A 14,694-nucleotide genomic window follows, 5' to 3' on the forward strand; every position below is an offset into this window, starting at 1 on the left:
AGTGGGCCTGAAGCCCACTGTACCCACAGCTGTTCCCAAGGGCAGCCTGGGCAGCATCAGCTGCCCTACTACATTCAGACTACTCTCCAGCTTGCTGATTCTTCCACAGCCCAAGGGTACGAGGGCTCTCCGGGAATACTTAGCACTCCTTGGTCTCCTGGTGATGCTGGGGACCCCCTTCCTAAGCTCCACACCCTTGGAATAAGAGAAAACTGTAGAGAACAGGGCCTCCTTCATCCCGTTGAATGGCCTGGGAGGTGTACAGATAGCCTCCCCCAGAAAACAAGGTGCCCTGGAACGTCAGAGTCCCCACATTGCTGGACTGCAGGAATTGTCTTATGAGAGTAGGCTGGGCTTCCTGCTTGCTCTGCTTGCAGAAATCCCTATCCAGATGTAAGCTGCAGTGACTCACCCAAGCTCAGGAGTTCCTGAGTATGGAATGACTTCTTCCAATTTTCCTCTGCACTGTACTCCCAGGATTGCTCTTCTGTGGGTGAGTTTGGAAGCCACCCACCCCACCTTTCTGCTGCCTCCCACTCGTCCACTCCACCCCCTAAGGACAAAAGGTTTCTGATGGTGACCATGGCTTACACCCCAGGAGGGGCCGTGAGGTAGTGAATGGTGTGGCGCTCTCTCTCCCCTCTCTCTCTCTCTCTCTCTCTCTCTCTCTCTCTCTCTCTCTCTCTCTCGTTTCACTTCAACTTCGAGGCTGTGCCTTGCGCCCAAATGACGCTCCGTGCCCAGTACCTCATTTAATCATCTCAAATGCCAAGCCTTCCTTTCACTGATAAGGAAACTGAGGCAGGCCTGTGAGGCTGAGATAGGTTGGTCAGGTCTGTCCCACCAAGGAAGGAGAAAGAGCTAACACCCAGGCTTTCTCACTAGCCAAGCCCCCATCCTGTTGCCCATTCACAAGGACAGAAGTCCTTAGGACCTTGCTGAGTCCCTAAAGCCAGGAAGCTGCATGCATTAGGCCCTCACCAGAGAGCATCCAGCCATAGGGAAGGCAGGATTCGGGGGCCGGATACCTCCACAGTCGGGGAATTTGCCAGAGCATTGATTGACAAGGCACAGACCCTCAGTTCAGCCCCACCTTTCCTCCCTAATTCTTACGTTATTTGTTCCTGATTATTTTGTGTGTCTGGAGGATGTTTATGGTGTGTGTGTGTGTGTGTGTGTGTGTGTGTGTGTGTGCACGTGTGTGCACGTAGAGAGGCCAATGTCAGGTGTTGTCAGGTGGCATCCACCTGTTTTTGCTTTGTCTTGAGACAAGGTCTCTCATTGGCCTGAGACTCGCCAGGTAGGCTATGCTGGCTTGCTAGTGAGCCTCACAGATCCTGTTCCAAGCTGTCCTGAAGTCAGATCACAGGCATGTTCCATCACAACCAACCTTTTATATGGATGCTGGATATCAAACTTAGGCCCCCAGACTTGCACAGCAAGCACTTGACCAACTGGGCTTTCTCCCCAGCCCCTGCTTCTGACTCTTCTCCACCGTTCATCAAAGTCAGCTTATTCAAACTCCCATGTTCACCCACAGACCTCTAACTTGTCTCGGGGGCAGGGGGAATCTCATATCATTCTTCATAACTTATCACCTTTGCAATGGAGTCAAGAGGCCAAACTTTGCAGCCCACAGTCCATGACTGGTGAAGATGCTGTACCCTTCTTGGCCAACAGTGGGCGTTTGATGAGCTTTCCACATATTCTGCATCCTGCCAACCACTCTGCTGCCAGGACCACTCCCACCCTCGCCCCACCCACAGCAGCCATGTGGTCTGACCACATCTCTCAGTTTACTGAGGGTGTGTTGTGTGGGAGAGAGTCCAGACCCTGCAGAGAGTGATGGCCCATGGCGTTGCCTTTCTCACTTCTCTGCCGTAAGATAATATTAGATCAGCCCAGTAGACTTTTCTCATTTACAGGCCCTGCGGTTAGATAGCTTCCCTTTTTTGGCTTGCTAAAGGCATTTACAAGTTGGCTTCTTAAACATTTTCCCAGATGCCTCAAAAGCAGGGTACCCATTCATCGAGGTGTGCGGTACCTGTCATAGCAGGACAGGATTCCATGGCTGTTCTTTATATCGATTCTTAGTGACCACCTGATTCTTAAACCTGCCAGACCGTCCCTAGTAGTTCTTCAACCTCAAGGATTCCAGTTGGAAATAATTTCCTAGCGGCAGACTTTCCCCAACAGCTTAGTGCATCGCCAAGAGCCAAGTAGAACTCCTACCCCGGGAGTAGGTTAAAAGAGCTAAATTCCATTTTATCGGGATGATTTAATGCTGCTGCCACTTGGAAGGAAGGAGGATGAGTGAGATGGTCTATCGGGGTCAGGGGGTGGGGGGAGCTCTGCTAATAACCCAGAGACTCTCCAAACTCTGCCAGGCCTCTCATACAGGCACGCAGCTCTCTGTCAAATGAAGTGGTGGAAGAGATTAGACAGCCTCAAATTCACATCAGACACATAACCCACAGCACAAATACCATATGTCCTCACCCTCCTGTCTGTCAAATCTGTCTTTACCCCACGTGTTAAGTGGGGAAAGGCTGGCAACGGGTTTTGCAAACCTACAGACTCCGAACTGTTTTCTTCAGGCATATCTGTTGACTGTAGGAGAATAAACCCCCGACCACCGTGAAAGCATGGCCAGCAGGGGGCAGCTGGCCCTGCAGCCCGGTAGTGACTCTCACAATGACACTGTCATGATTCTCCACCTCTGCTCTTTTGCAGACATCACTGGGCAGGGAGGGGAATCTGCTTGATGCCAAGAGAACCATTTTTCTTAAAGCCAGAAGACCTGCCTTGGTCTAGAAAGATCAATTCAGACAGGCCAAGCACACAGGAAGAAGACATGGGGAACCAGAGCAGCACCAGAGAAACAGAAGGTAGACACCGCCCTGTGGTACCAGGGGTTGAGGGAGGGCCCATCTCCACACCGCAATGCCTTCCCAGGCCTGAGAGGAGGAGGCACAGACATAACGAGGCAATAAAGGCCCCCAGCATCTCCGACACAGCCGGAACGGGCAGCCACCCTGGGCTCCCTAAAAGAGTTTGTGCCAAGCCCACTAAACAGGCATTTTGAAAGCAGCAGGGTCTTCATGGGGGGCTCCTCTTTCCTTTTTAAACACAGCACCTCAAAAGGAGGACAGCAGTGAGTTTATAAATGCCATGAAGGACGAGAATGGAGGGAAGGATCCCTCCCTCGACATGGAAGGGGAAGGACTTGGGGAGGCTTTTGGCTCCTTTCCCAGACTTGTTTATCTCCTACACACACACACACACACACACACAGACGTATACAGACACACACATATACACAGACACATACACACACAGACACACAGACATACATACATACATACACACATACATACACACACAAAGACACATACATACACACACTCAGACACACACACAGACACACACGCACAGACACGCAGAGACACACACAGAGACACACACCACACACACATACACACATACATACATACATACATACACACATACATAATACACAGACACACAGACACACAGACACACACACACACACACACAGACACACACACACACACACAGACGTATACAGACACACACATATACACAGACACATACACACACAGACACACATACATACATACACACATACATACACACACAAAGACACATACATACACACAGACACACACACAGACACACACGCACAGACACGCATAGACACACACAGAGACACACACCACACACACATACACACATACACACTCCACACAAAATAACACTACACACACAGACACACAGACACACACAGACACACATACATATACATACAGACATACATACACACACACATACACACTCAGAGACACACACAGACACACACGCCACACACACACATACACACATACACATATACATACATACACAGACACACTCAGACATACATACACACACATACACACACAGAGACACACACATATACACACACAGACACACATGCACAGACACGCATACACACACAGACACACACAGAGACACACACATACACACATACATACATACACAGACACACAGACACACTCAGACACACATATACACACATGCACACACATACACACACACCACACATAGCTCTTGACAGCCTGTGTTCTGGGTGTTTCCATCTAACCAGCTCCCCCTAACTCCTCACCACACATAGGAGTTCCCCTTGCTGCTGCGGCATGGCCAGACGACGGGAGTTGGCCACGCTGCGAAAGCAGGGTAGGGGCATTTGGCTCCTCTGCAGGTGGAGGGGAAAGAATTGAACCTGAATGTACTTCAGGGCTTCCCGCCCCCTGAAGGAGCCACACTCGGTTGCCTGCCCAAGGCTGATGCTTTACTCCCTAGGAAGGTGGTGGTAGGGAGTGTGGGCACTGGAGAGGAGAGCAGCAGAAGGCAGTTCCGAGCTGGTGGCTTGCGGGGACAATACACCCCTGCACCGGTGGCAGCATGTAAGGGAGGAAGAAGAGCTCTGAACATCAGCCAGCTCCTTGGGGTCGGTTGTTTGTCACTGTGTGGCACCATCTTGTGCTCATTTATGTCCTTTGTCCAGCCCTTGAGGGTCTTGCGCCAGTAATGGCGGAGAAAGGAGTCGGGCTAGAATTTGTACTGCGGGGAGTGTAGGGATGTCAAGCTTGTGAGTCTCTCTCTCCCCCCTTCTCAGGGTATTTCTGATCCTTCCCACTATCCCACTGTCCTAGAACTGCCTACTTTTCTGCTTTCCCTCACCTTCCCTTCTCAGGCTTGGCCCAAAGGCAGGTCACCTGAGAGAAGCCCACAGCTTTTACTGGAGAGAACAACAACGCAGGAAAAGTACCAGGGACAGCTCCCTGTGCACATTCTTTCCTCTAGCTGGTGGTGAGTTCTTGGAATTCCTGGTACAAAAATTTTATCCCCTTCTCTTTCTTCTGCTGACATGGGGGCCTGTTCACCCAACACCCAGGATGTTTGCTTAGCGGCTAGCTCCCTTATGACCCACGAGGCCTTTAGAATTAATTCTCCGTTGGCTTCTTTTGCACAGCCTTTTTCTATCCTTCATGTTTCTGGTAGATTCCGCCTTAGATCCTGCCCGCGGGTATTGGTATCAAGAGCCCAGCTGAAGTCCTAGAAGCATGAATGATACAGGAAATAATGGGAGGTAGAAGAAATTCCACATTAGGGGATCACATAAGAGATGAAGGAAGTAGCCTGGCTGGGGTGTGGTTGCACAGTTAGGAAGCATCCATCATGAGGTAGCTGCCATGTTGGCTGTCATGTCAGCTCTCTGCACCTGTGGCATGTGGCTGCCTCACAGAACACACTTGACAACAACCTCTGATTCTAGAGGAGACGTGCAGACTGCCCTGTGAGCATGGGGGACACGGGGCCATCTCTCCGGATTACCCCATCCAGGCATCGGTCTGCTGAAGTCAGGAGCACTTCTCACAGAAACTGGAGGCCTTCTGTGTACTCTGCCATGCTTCTGCAATAAGAACCAGATCTACACCTTGAAAGACCTCATTTCCTTTTGTGAAGTAATATGGCATGTGTGTATGTGTAATATATCTCTCTATATATACACAGCGGGTATATAATATATATGCATGTAATATATGTGCATATATGATATACATATGTATATATACACACATGCATACGCACAGACTTGCCGAAGTATAATTTAGGTTGCATGAATTTTGCGACTCGTGAAGTTGTTACTTGGTACTTTTAAAAAGGATGGTAAAATGTATAAAATGCAAGTTACCATCTTAACCATTTTTAATGTACAGTAGTGTTGAGCATAATCACACTGTGTCGCACCCAACATAACGCCTCTTTTCATCTTGCAAAACTGAGATTCTAGACTGAGTCCATGCCTCCCTCACCCCCCCCCCAGCTCCTCCCTTACCCCATCTCCCTCACTCACTGTTTGCCTTTCTGTCTATGTGACTATAGCTACTGTGGGTGCCTTGCGTAAGTGGGATCCCTTGTTCGTCTCTTTGCTGCTGGCTTGGTTTACTCAGCATTCTGTCCTCGAGGTCCAGCCATGTGTCAGAGTTTCCGTTCTTCACAAAGCTAAAGATTAGACATCCAGATGTTGTATTAATAGCATTTCATTTCCTCCCACCTTCTGGCTGTCTCACAAATAACAATGCCATGAACAGGAGTGTAAAGACGCCCCTTCAAGACGTCCTTTCTAAACCAGGAGGCTTGGGAAAAGTCTGTGATCACAGCACTTGGCAAATGGTGGCAGGACTATTAGGAGTTCAAGGCCAGCCTGGACTACTTGAGACAGTTTCTCAAAGGGGGGATAAAAGGCCCTGATTCCTGTAATCGGTGCTTATTTGAATCGAAGAAACAAGTCAAGAAGAATTATATTTCATAATTTCCCCCATAGCTTTGCATTTTCTGCCATTATGGTATCTTTTTATATTCTTAGTCTGTTTTCTGCTTCTGTGACAAAATGCCACAAATTGGATGAATTTATAATGAACAGTGAGAAGGCTCAGGGGTCCGATAACAAAGGGCTGTCATCTAATGAGGACCTTCTTCCTGAGGTGCAGCATGCCAGTGGGTATCAGCTGATGAGGACCAGGAAGACTGAGAGTTCAGCTCTCTCTTTTTTTTTTACTATAAAGCTATCAGCCCCATTTGTAGACAGACAGACAGACAAACAGACAGACAGACAGACAGACAGACAGACACACACACACACACACACACACACAGGACTTCATCTAATTCTAATTACTTCTTAAAGACATCCCCCTCTTCTAAACACCGTCAGCATATGCATCTGGAGATTTAAGTTTCTAAACAAAAGTTGAGGGCTGCATTTAAACTATTGCAGACCTGAATGCCTATCTCACCAGGGAGTGTCTGTGTGACTTCTTGGCACGCTCCCCCCCCCCAGAGAGTTTCTGGGGCTGTTCTTCAGCAGTTAACAAGTGAGCACTTAGAGAATCACCACTGAACAGACAAGAACCACAGTTTAGCCCCGTCTCTGTGACTCCAATATTCTGATCACGGGGAGAATCTGCTAGAGCCTTTGCCACTGTGCCCATTTCCCTTCTCTCAGACTTGAAATCCCAAGCCACCTTTCTGCGGGCCAAGAAAACACATGGCCCAAGGGGAAAGTCTAAAATGTTCAGCCCCAATTGGTTCTACTGCTGTGTGCCCACTGGCAAAGACCTATAACTAATGTCTGCGGCCCTGTTACAAAATCAGAAGGGTGGCAGAGAAGGACGAGTTGCAAAAATAATTTCATGAACAACTTGATCAAAGAAATGATCTGCGAACATGCCTTAGAGAAGCGAGAGCCAGACGTGTGGACAGATAGGATTCCTCCCTGCCAAAAACAGCCTCTCTTTCATGCCCTACATTGTCTGTAGGCATGGGAGAGCCATATTCTCCGTCATTTGGTATTCAAACAGCTAACCCATCCCCACTCTCAGCTCAAAGATGATTGGGGAACTGAAGTGTTAGCAGGCTACCCTCCTGCCAGGAGAAAAGGGAACCTGGTTCAGAGACCAAAGCAAAACTTATTCATCTCATCTTTCAAGACACGGAGACACATTCCCCCACCTCCCCCACCCCCCTCCAGACACAGGGTCCTCCCCGCATTAAAGAGCAGCAGAAATCAAATGCACATCCGTTACTGGGAACTAGCAGGGGAGTGGGGCGAAGGTGACAGGTTCTGAGGAGTGAATGCACACCTTTGTGCTCTCGCCTTCTTAAAATTCATCCTCTCACCTGCCAGTCTGGAGAATTGCCTATTTACATAACTAGCTGCCTAAAATGGAATATTGGATAATGGTACACGGCGGCTCACTCCATCTGAGCCCACCCTCGGGACGCGAGCCCGATCCAGAAGCCCTCCGACAGCATGGTGTGCCCCTGGCTGGACTGCAGCCATGCTCTGTGTGGTGTGAGGCTGTCAGTACTCGGGAGCTAAGCAGATGTCAGGCCCCGGATGGGGCTGGGGTGGGGAGACTCTCACCAGCAGGAGAATGGGGAGGGGAGGGACCCGATTCCACAGTGGCAGGCTGTCTGCAGGGCACAGACAACCTGTCTTCCTGGGCTTCACAGTGGTGGCCTTGTTTTGCCCAAGGTGCTGTGTCAGAGAGGAGCACATAGAGGGCCCGAGAGGCGGGTGGAATCAGAGGATCCATGGGGACAGCCGGCCTGGGAGGTAATCAGTCTGCTCTTATCCACCCTGGGCACCGTGCCAGCCTCTCACCCCCTGCTGGCCCTTTACACGGGCACAAATCTACCTCCCATCGCAACGGGGGGAATCACGCTGCTCGCTTCCAGGAGGAGCATAAATAAGTGATAAGGAAGTGTTGTGATAACAGCAAGCGGGTGTAGCTCATCAGTGGACCGGGTCTATCAAAGAAAACAGCCGTGCATGTATGTTCCTTTATTTTTCAGCGTTCCAGTTCCCGTAGTCAGTTTAGAGAAAATCCCTAACCTAGTGAAGGCAGACGGTGCCAATGTCAAAATGAACTCTACAACCACTACCGCAGCCACTTCCTCCTCCTCCTCTGCCGTCTCCACCCCACCTTTAATTAAGCCCACCTTGATGTCCAAGTCCGTGCCACCTTCACCAGAGAAGACCTTAAATGGCAAGGGGACTCTGTCAGCCACCATAGACAAGAAGCACCCAAATGGCACCAAAAACAGCAACAAGCCTTACCGGAGACTTTCAGGTATGTGTCACTGTGGTTAGAGCCGGGCTCTCGCTAAGACTGCAACCGAGGAGTCCCTAACCAGTGGTGTGCTCGAACAGCAATGTGAAGGGTAGCTGCAAGCAGAACTAGCACCTGAAGAAACTACCAGGGAGACAGTGCTTCCATTCCCCCAACGCAGATAAGGTCCCCGGCCAAGTTTTGAATTTGGCTGAAGTTATCCTGGAAGTCCAGGAAGCAGAGGACTTTCTGTACCAATCGATAGTTGTAGACTCCAAGGGTCTTGTGAGCCTCGTGGCCATTCTGACATGGCTCCCACTAAAGTTTCACTGCTGTGAGGGAGGTCTGTCTGTGTGATACCTGATAGCTCATGGCATGCTGAGTAGAACAGCTCAATCAGGGACTGTGCTGCATGGGCAACTGTAACCTCTGCTCTCTGCCCTCTGGCCTCTGGCTTTCTGGGTTGATTCTGCAGTTGCCACTGTGGCCGACTTCTCCCTGATAGTCAGGCTGGATTTCCTACTGGGAGCTTAGAGACCATCGTAACAGATGGGGGTGCTGGGAGGTCTCTTGGGTCCCTGCTCAGCCCCTTGAACAGACACATGGCCACTCAGAGGTGACAGTTGCTGTTTTTAAAGGAGGATGTTTGCTTTGGGTGTGTTGTAGGACTAAACCTGGCTTGTTCTGCTTTCTCCAAATGACCAGAAGCCTTGACACTCATAGCTTGTGCACACCATGGGTTCTCTGTAATGGTAGCTAGGCAAAACAAAGTGCAGAGAAAGCCGTCCTTGAGCGAATGTATCTTCTGCATCAGGCATGGTTTTTAAGCACCCAAGGTGTGAGTAATTTTCATATCCTACTTCATATTTAATTGAACCTTCTGTCTTATATTTGTATTTAAATATTATTTTAAAAGTACTTGGGACTACCCAAAAGCATTCAAATGAAACAGCCCTGTACCTCCCTCCAAGTCCTGTTCGTCCACAATAACAATGAAGGGAGAACCTGGTAAGGCTTCTTCACGTTATGGATCAAGTCCTTCATTGCTAGCTGTCTTCCCAAACGGAGTGTTCGTCCCAGTGTGGTGGGGCAGGGGTGGGAGTGGGGTCGGCCTGTGCAGTGTCCAGAGGCTATGATGGGTCTCTTATTGCTGCACTAATCCTACCTTGGCGTCTTCCAGCCTGTATCCTTATCTGAAGTGGGGGTGGGCAACTTTGTGTTTTGTGGGTTCTCTTTCCTCAGTAGGTCCTTTGCCAGTCTCTACCTCTCTCACAGCCAACTTCTGTCCCTAGTCAAAACCCCATTCAATTCCAACGGGAGGTGCTGGTGTGTGTCTGGGCGCAGGCCTGACTCTGACAGACCAAAGTGAAGGCCTCCACAGCAGGCAGCCAGGCACCTGGCACTCCCTCACTCCCTCACTCACTTCTGGACAAAGCTCTCACAGAGGAAGGAAGGGGGGTATTTTGATGGCCCTGGGGTGGGGAGTGCAGTTTGTAGACAGCATCACGACTTCCCTCACAGCCTCCTCCTGACCCTCAGACTTGAAAATAGAACATGTATTTATTATGCTTCAAGTTTATGCCAGCAAATGCTGACAGTTTCTGGCCTAGGAATTCTCTTCAGTTTGCTGCATTCAAGGCGCTCACCTTCTAGAGACCTGGCACCCTTCCTAATCACCACTGTCCACCATTAAACATTACCACCCTTCGTACCCAGAGAACTGTGGTATTCCTGCTCCACAGGACTCTGGTGTTTGCAGGTGCCTACCAGAGACAGCACAGATTTTCCGAAAGCCTGGGGGGCGGGGTCCTGGAAAGGTTACCACCACACATGCCCACATTTTACAGGTGTGGTAAGTGTTCTTTGCAATCCCCAAAGAGATGAAAGACAACAGGAGGCATGAGGAAAACAGTTAGCAGTCGCTTCCATAGAAGCAATCAACACCTCAGGCAGTCAGGACAGGAGGACAGCCCTCCCTCCCCCCAGTCGTTCTTCCTGTCTCTCAGGCCAGCGTGTCCTGTCTTATCCTCCTGTGCAGCCTCTGGACCGGGGCTACAGGCAAAGCGAGGTTTAAGGTTGGCAGCCCGTGTCCCTTGTGCCTTCAAGTTCAACAGCGCAGAGGAGGACGGCCACACCTTCTCCTGCCCCTGCCCGAGGCACTGCCAATTCTTGTTCAGGGAAATGGCTTATCTGTGAGGCCTCCTGGAAAGCCTTCACCAAGGGCTTTGTAAAGCCTGGGGAAGGCCACCCTGACAAGTCAGTGAACATGCTCCCACCTTAAATGGATAAACCAGGAAGGCAGAGGCGGGGCTGGGGGACATGCATGGATTCTCCAGGCAGCCTGTGAAGGAAGCAGGCAACTTTAGGTCTCAGGTAGTGTGCTCTCTGCTCTGCAACTACTATGCCCAAAGCGCCAAGGACCTGCGTGGGACTCTTTTAAGTAAAATCAAGTGTTTTGGAATAGCATGGTCCTACCCTCCTGCCCCCTGCTCTCACCCTGTTCCCTGTGCTGCCCTGTACCCAGACTCAGAAAGTCTGGGTTCAGAACGGAGCACCATTTTCCCCGAGTGGTTCTTGAGACATTTTAGCAGCTGGTTGGGGGAAGAAAAAAAAAGATTGCCTGACAATGTCACACTTGTTGGTGCATATGTGCATTTTTTAAAAAAATGTAGTCTTAATGCCAAATCCTATTTAGTCTCCTTTTTTTTCTTACATTTTTTGTTTGTTTCTTAAACCAGAGAGAGAATTTGACCCAAATAAACACTGTGGAGTATTGGATCCCGAGACAAAGAAACCTTGCACAAGATCCCTCACCTGCAAGGTATTTCTCTTTCCATAAAAAATACTTCCTGCTCTTGCTGGGGCCTTTGTCGAAATGTTTGCATGCCACTCTCTGCACGCGGCAGGGTGTGCAACCTCGACACGACCTCCGGCTGTTCTTTGTAAGGCAAATGGCTTTCTTCTCTGTCCACCGTAGCATAGTGCCTGCCTCGATCCGGCTGGCTTTTTAAGAGGAAGAGAGGGGGCTGGGGATTTAGCTCAGTGGTAGAGCGCCACCTAGGAAGCGCAAGGCCCTGGGTTCGGTCCCCAGCTCCGAAAAAAGAACCAAAAAAAAAAAAAAAAAAAAAAAAAGAGGAAGAGAGGAAGAAAAAAAAAAAAAACACCCTAGGCTTCCCGTGTTACTTGGGAGGCCAGACAGTAAATTGTATTTATAGGCACTCACAGGCGGTTCTAAAGCCTGCTACGTTTTAATGTATGCAGGAACGGCGGCGGCGGCGGCAGCGCCCAGAAAGGCAGCCCGGAGGGGAGGATGCGATACTGCTCTCTCATCTAGCCACTCGGGGTGACCAGGGGACAGGCGGACCCCGGGCTTCTGCTACTGGGTAGCCTCAAGCCCCAGGTTTCCTACTGTCCTTCTAGTGCCTCTTGGGATCCAGGCTATGGCCCTGTCTGCCTGGTGGCCCTGAATGCATGGGCCAGCTGGAGCCTCCTACCCGCACCTGGATTGACTTTAGCCTTCCCTCGCGGGTGACTTTGATCCGAGGCTGTCCTGGGTTCTGCGCAGAAGCTGTTTCATGCTATGTGTCTGGAGGAACCCTTGGCTTCTTAACACCTGGAGTGTAGGGCATGGTTCTTCCCAGCCTCAGAACAGGAGCTGTTGCCTTGAAGTTGACTTTTCCAAGCACCTTTAAATGCCTGTGGTTGCAATTTCGGAAATGCAGGCCGTGGGGAAGCAGGTGTATGTGCTGATCAAAGAGGCTGTGCTTCTCATGTCTCTTCTCCTTAGACACACTCGCTGAGCCATCGGAGAGCAGTCCCAGGCCGGAAAAAGCAATTTGACCTCCTCCTGGCGGAGCACAAAGCCAAGTCGCGGGAGAAAGAAGTGAAAGAGCACCTTCTGACTTCCGCTAGGGAGATACTTCCGAACCCGCCTGGACCCGTGCCTGATGCTCTGCAAGGATCTTCCGGGAGCACGGTGGCAGAGCCAAAAGTAGCATCCCCACCAAAATCCAGGCCACTCAACTCTGTGCTTCCCAGGTAAGTCGGCATGAGCATCGAAGCAGCCCCCGCCCTCAGTCCAGGCCCTCTCTTCCTTGCCAGCTGTTTTGTGTGTGGCCCGATGGTTCTTTGATGAGATGTTTTACCCCAACCCCCAAAGGCTCTGTGAAGTTTAAATAGGATCCTGCGCCTAAGGGGCTCAGCCTGATGCCTGCCACATGGCACTCAACAGATTCTCCCGCTGTAGCCGTCACCCTTGCAAGCAGACCTTTTTATCAGACTGTGTGTTTTTAACGGAGTCAGAATGAGCTGGAATAAACGCTGGGAGATTGGCACTTCAACCACCAGGCAACTTCAGGCTGCCTGCGTCTTTAGGTTATTTGAAGACTCCCAGGGCAGAAAGGGGAAGCCTGGATAGATAAGTAGTTTAGAATAACTTATAAGCTCCAGAGACCTCTTGCCCACTTGTCACACTTTCTTACGACTTGTTTTCACCACTTCCCCTACCGTCAGGATGAAGGACAGAGCTCTTGAAGGTGAGCCACCTGCTTGGGGTTTCACTTGGTTGCACTGAATGGAAAGGAGAAAAAAAAAAACACCAGGAAACAGAATTACAATCCATTTGGATTAAAAACACACACACACTTTAAGATCTGTGGATGTTTGTTTTGATGGGCAGGAGACCAATTTTCAGGTAACAGGAGTAGAGTTTGCTCCAGATGCAAGGAGCTGTTAGGCAAGGACAGAGGCCCAAAAAACAAACAAACAAACAAACAAACAAAAAGCAGCCGCACTCTGCTTTCCAAAAATCTAGAGATCTAGAGTTCAGAAACAAGATGACACTCAAATGTCCATACTCGGCATAAAAAGAAATAATAGTATTTAGCGAGAAGTATAATCAGTGATATTATCTGACTTTGTTTTTAAATGCATGGATGTGTCCCAAAGGGTCACTGTTCAACCAGCAAACCAGCTCTGAGAGACCATCCATAGAAAAGGGCAGGGAGTTGTTGGCTTTTAAAGCAAACATCTGTTTGGTAGCAGTTTTTCGTGATCTTCTACCTGTTGCAGTCTGAGGCAGAGTGGTCCCGGTCCTGCAGCAGAGTCCAGCTACAGTTAGAGTCAAGTTCAGCCTCAGACACTCAGGCACGGAGAACCTTACCCGACAGTGGAAACTCCCAGGTCAATGACCACCACCACACCTTTCCATCACTGTAGTCATTTGTGTTATTGCAACCCCCTTCTTGGCAAGAGCATTTTATAATTACTTCTCACTGTACCGCCAGGTATGGGTCAAAGGTGTTAACCCTTCTTTTAGAGTTGAGGAGACAATTCCATCCCAAACGTCTGGACTTCAGCTGTATTAAGCAGCAGCTCCCCATTCTCCAAGACCCTTTGAGTCTCGGAGACTATACAAGGGTTTTCTCATGTTTTCCTTTGATCAAGTTTCATTTATAAATTGGGCACAGTAAACTAATAATAAAACAGAATAGAACAATTGCAAAAATAGATTGTATCCAATCACTGGCATTACTTATCTTTGGGACCATGATTAAATAAGACAAAGGTTACTAGATTTCACACACTGCTATACTGTTGCAGTCGGTCTGGAAGTGGCTGCTAAGGGACTGGTGGGGTCAACACATGGATACATTGTCAACAGTGATTGGTATCCTGGAGGGGACAGAGCCAGATGTTCAGCATTTCATCGCACTACTCAGAACTTCAAATGAACGAGCTGCCTATGGATATAATTTTCCATTTAATATTCTTAGTCCTCACTTGGCCATGAGTGATGGAAAAGAGCAGTCCTGAGAAAGAGCAGACTGTGTAGAATGACTTTCAAATCCTTTGTAGCTACTGAACATTATTTTTCCATTACAACTCATCCTTCCACACTACCTGACAGTGGCAGACTGACCTCTACCTGAAGCCACATGTACCCAGGGCCAATACCCCGCCCCCCAGACCACAATGGACTCTTGAAGGGTTC

The 14,694-nt window shown here is 49.5% G+C and overlaps 1 protein-coding gene across 9 annotated transcripts in view; it reads left to right on the forward strand.

Moving 5' to 3' along the window:
- Atxn7l1 (ataxin 7 like 1) overlaps positions 1-14,694 on the forward strand; it is a 219,487-nt gene that overhangs the window by 180,019 nt on the left and 24,774 nt on the right. For all 9 annotated transcript variants that reach the window (XM_032907636.1, XM_032907627.1, XM_032907628.1 and 6 more), the window contains 3 exons: positions 8,446-8,723; positions 11,441-11,523; positions 12,490-12,740. In XM_032907636.1, coding sequence (XP_032763527.1) covers positions 8,446-8,723; positions 11,441-11,523; positions 12,490-12,740 — 612 coding nt within the window. The remainder of the gene's footprint in view (positions 1-8,445; positions 8,724-11,440; positions 11,524-12,489; positions 12,741-14,694) is intronic.

The sequence above is a fragment of the Rattus rattus genome, chromosome 7, assembly GCF_011064425.1.
Source record: "Rattus rattus isolate New Zealand chromosome 7, Rrattus_CSIRO_v1, whole genome shotgun sequence".
Taxonomy (NCBI): domain Eukaryota; kingdom Metazoa; phylum Chordata; class Mammalia; order Rodentia; family Muridae; genus Rattus; species Rattus rattus.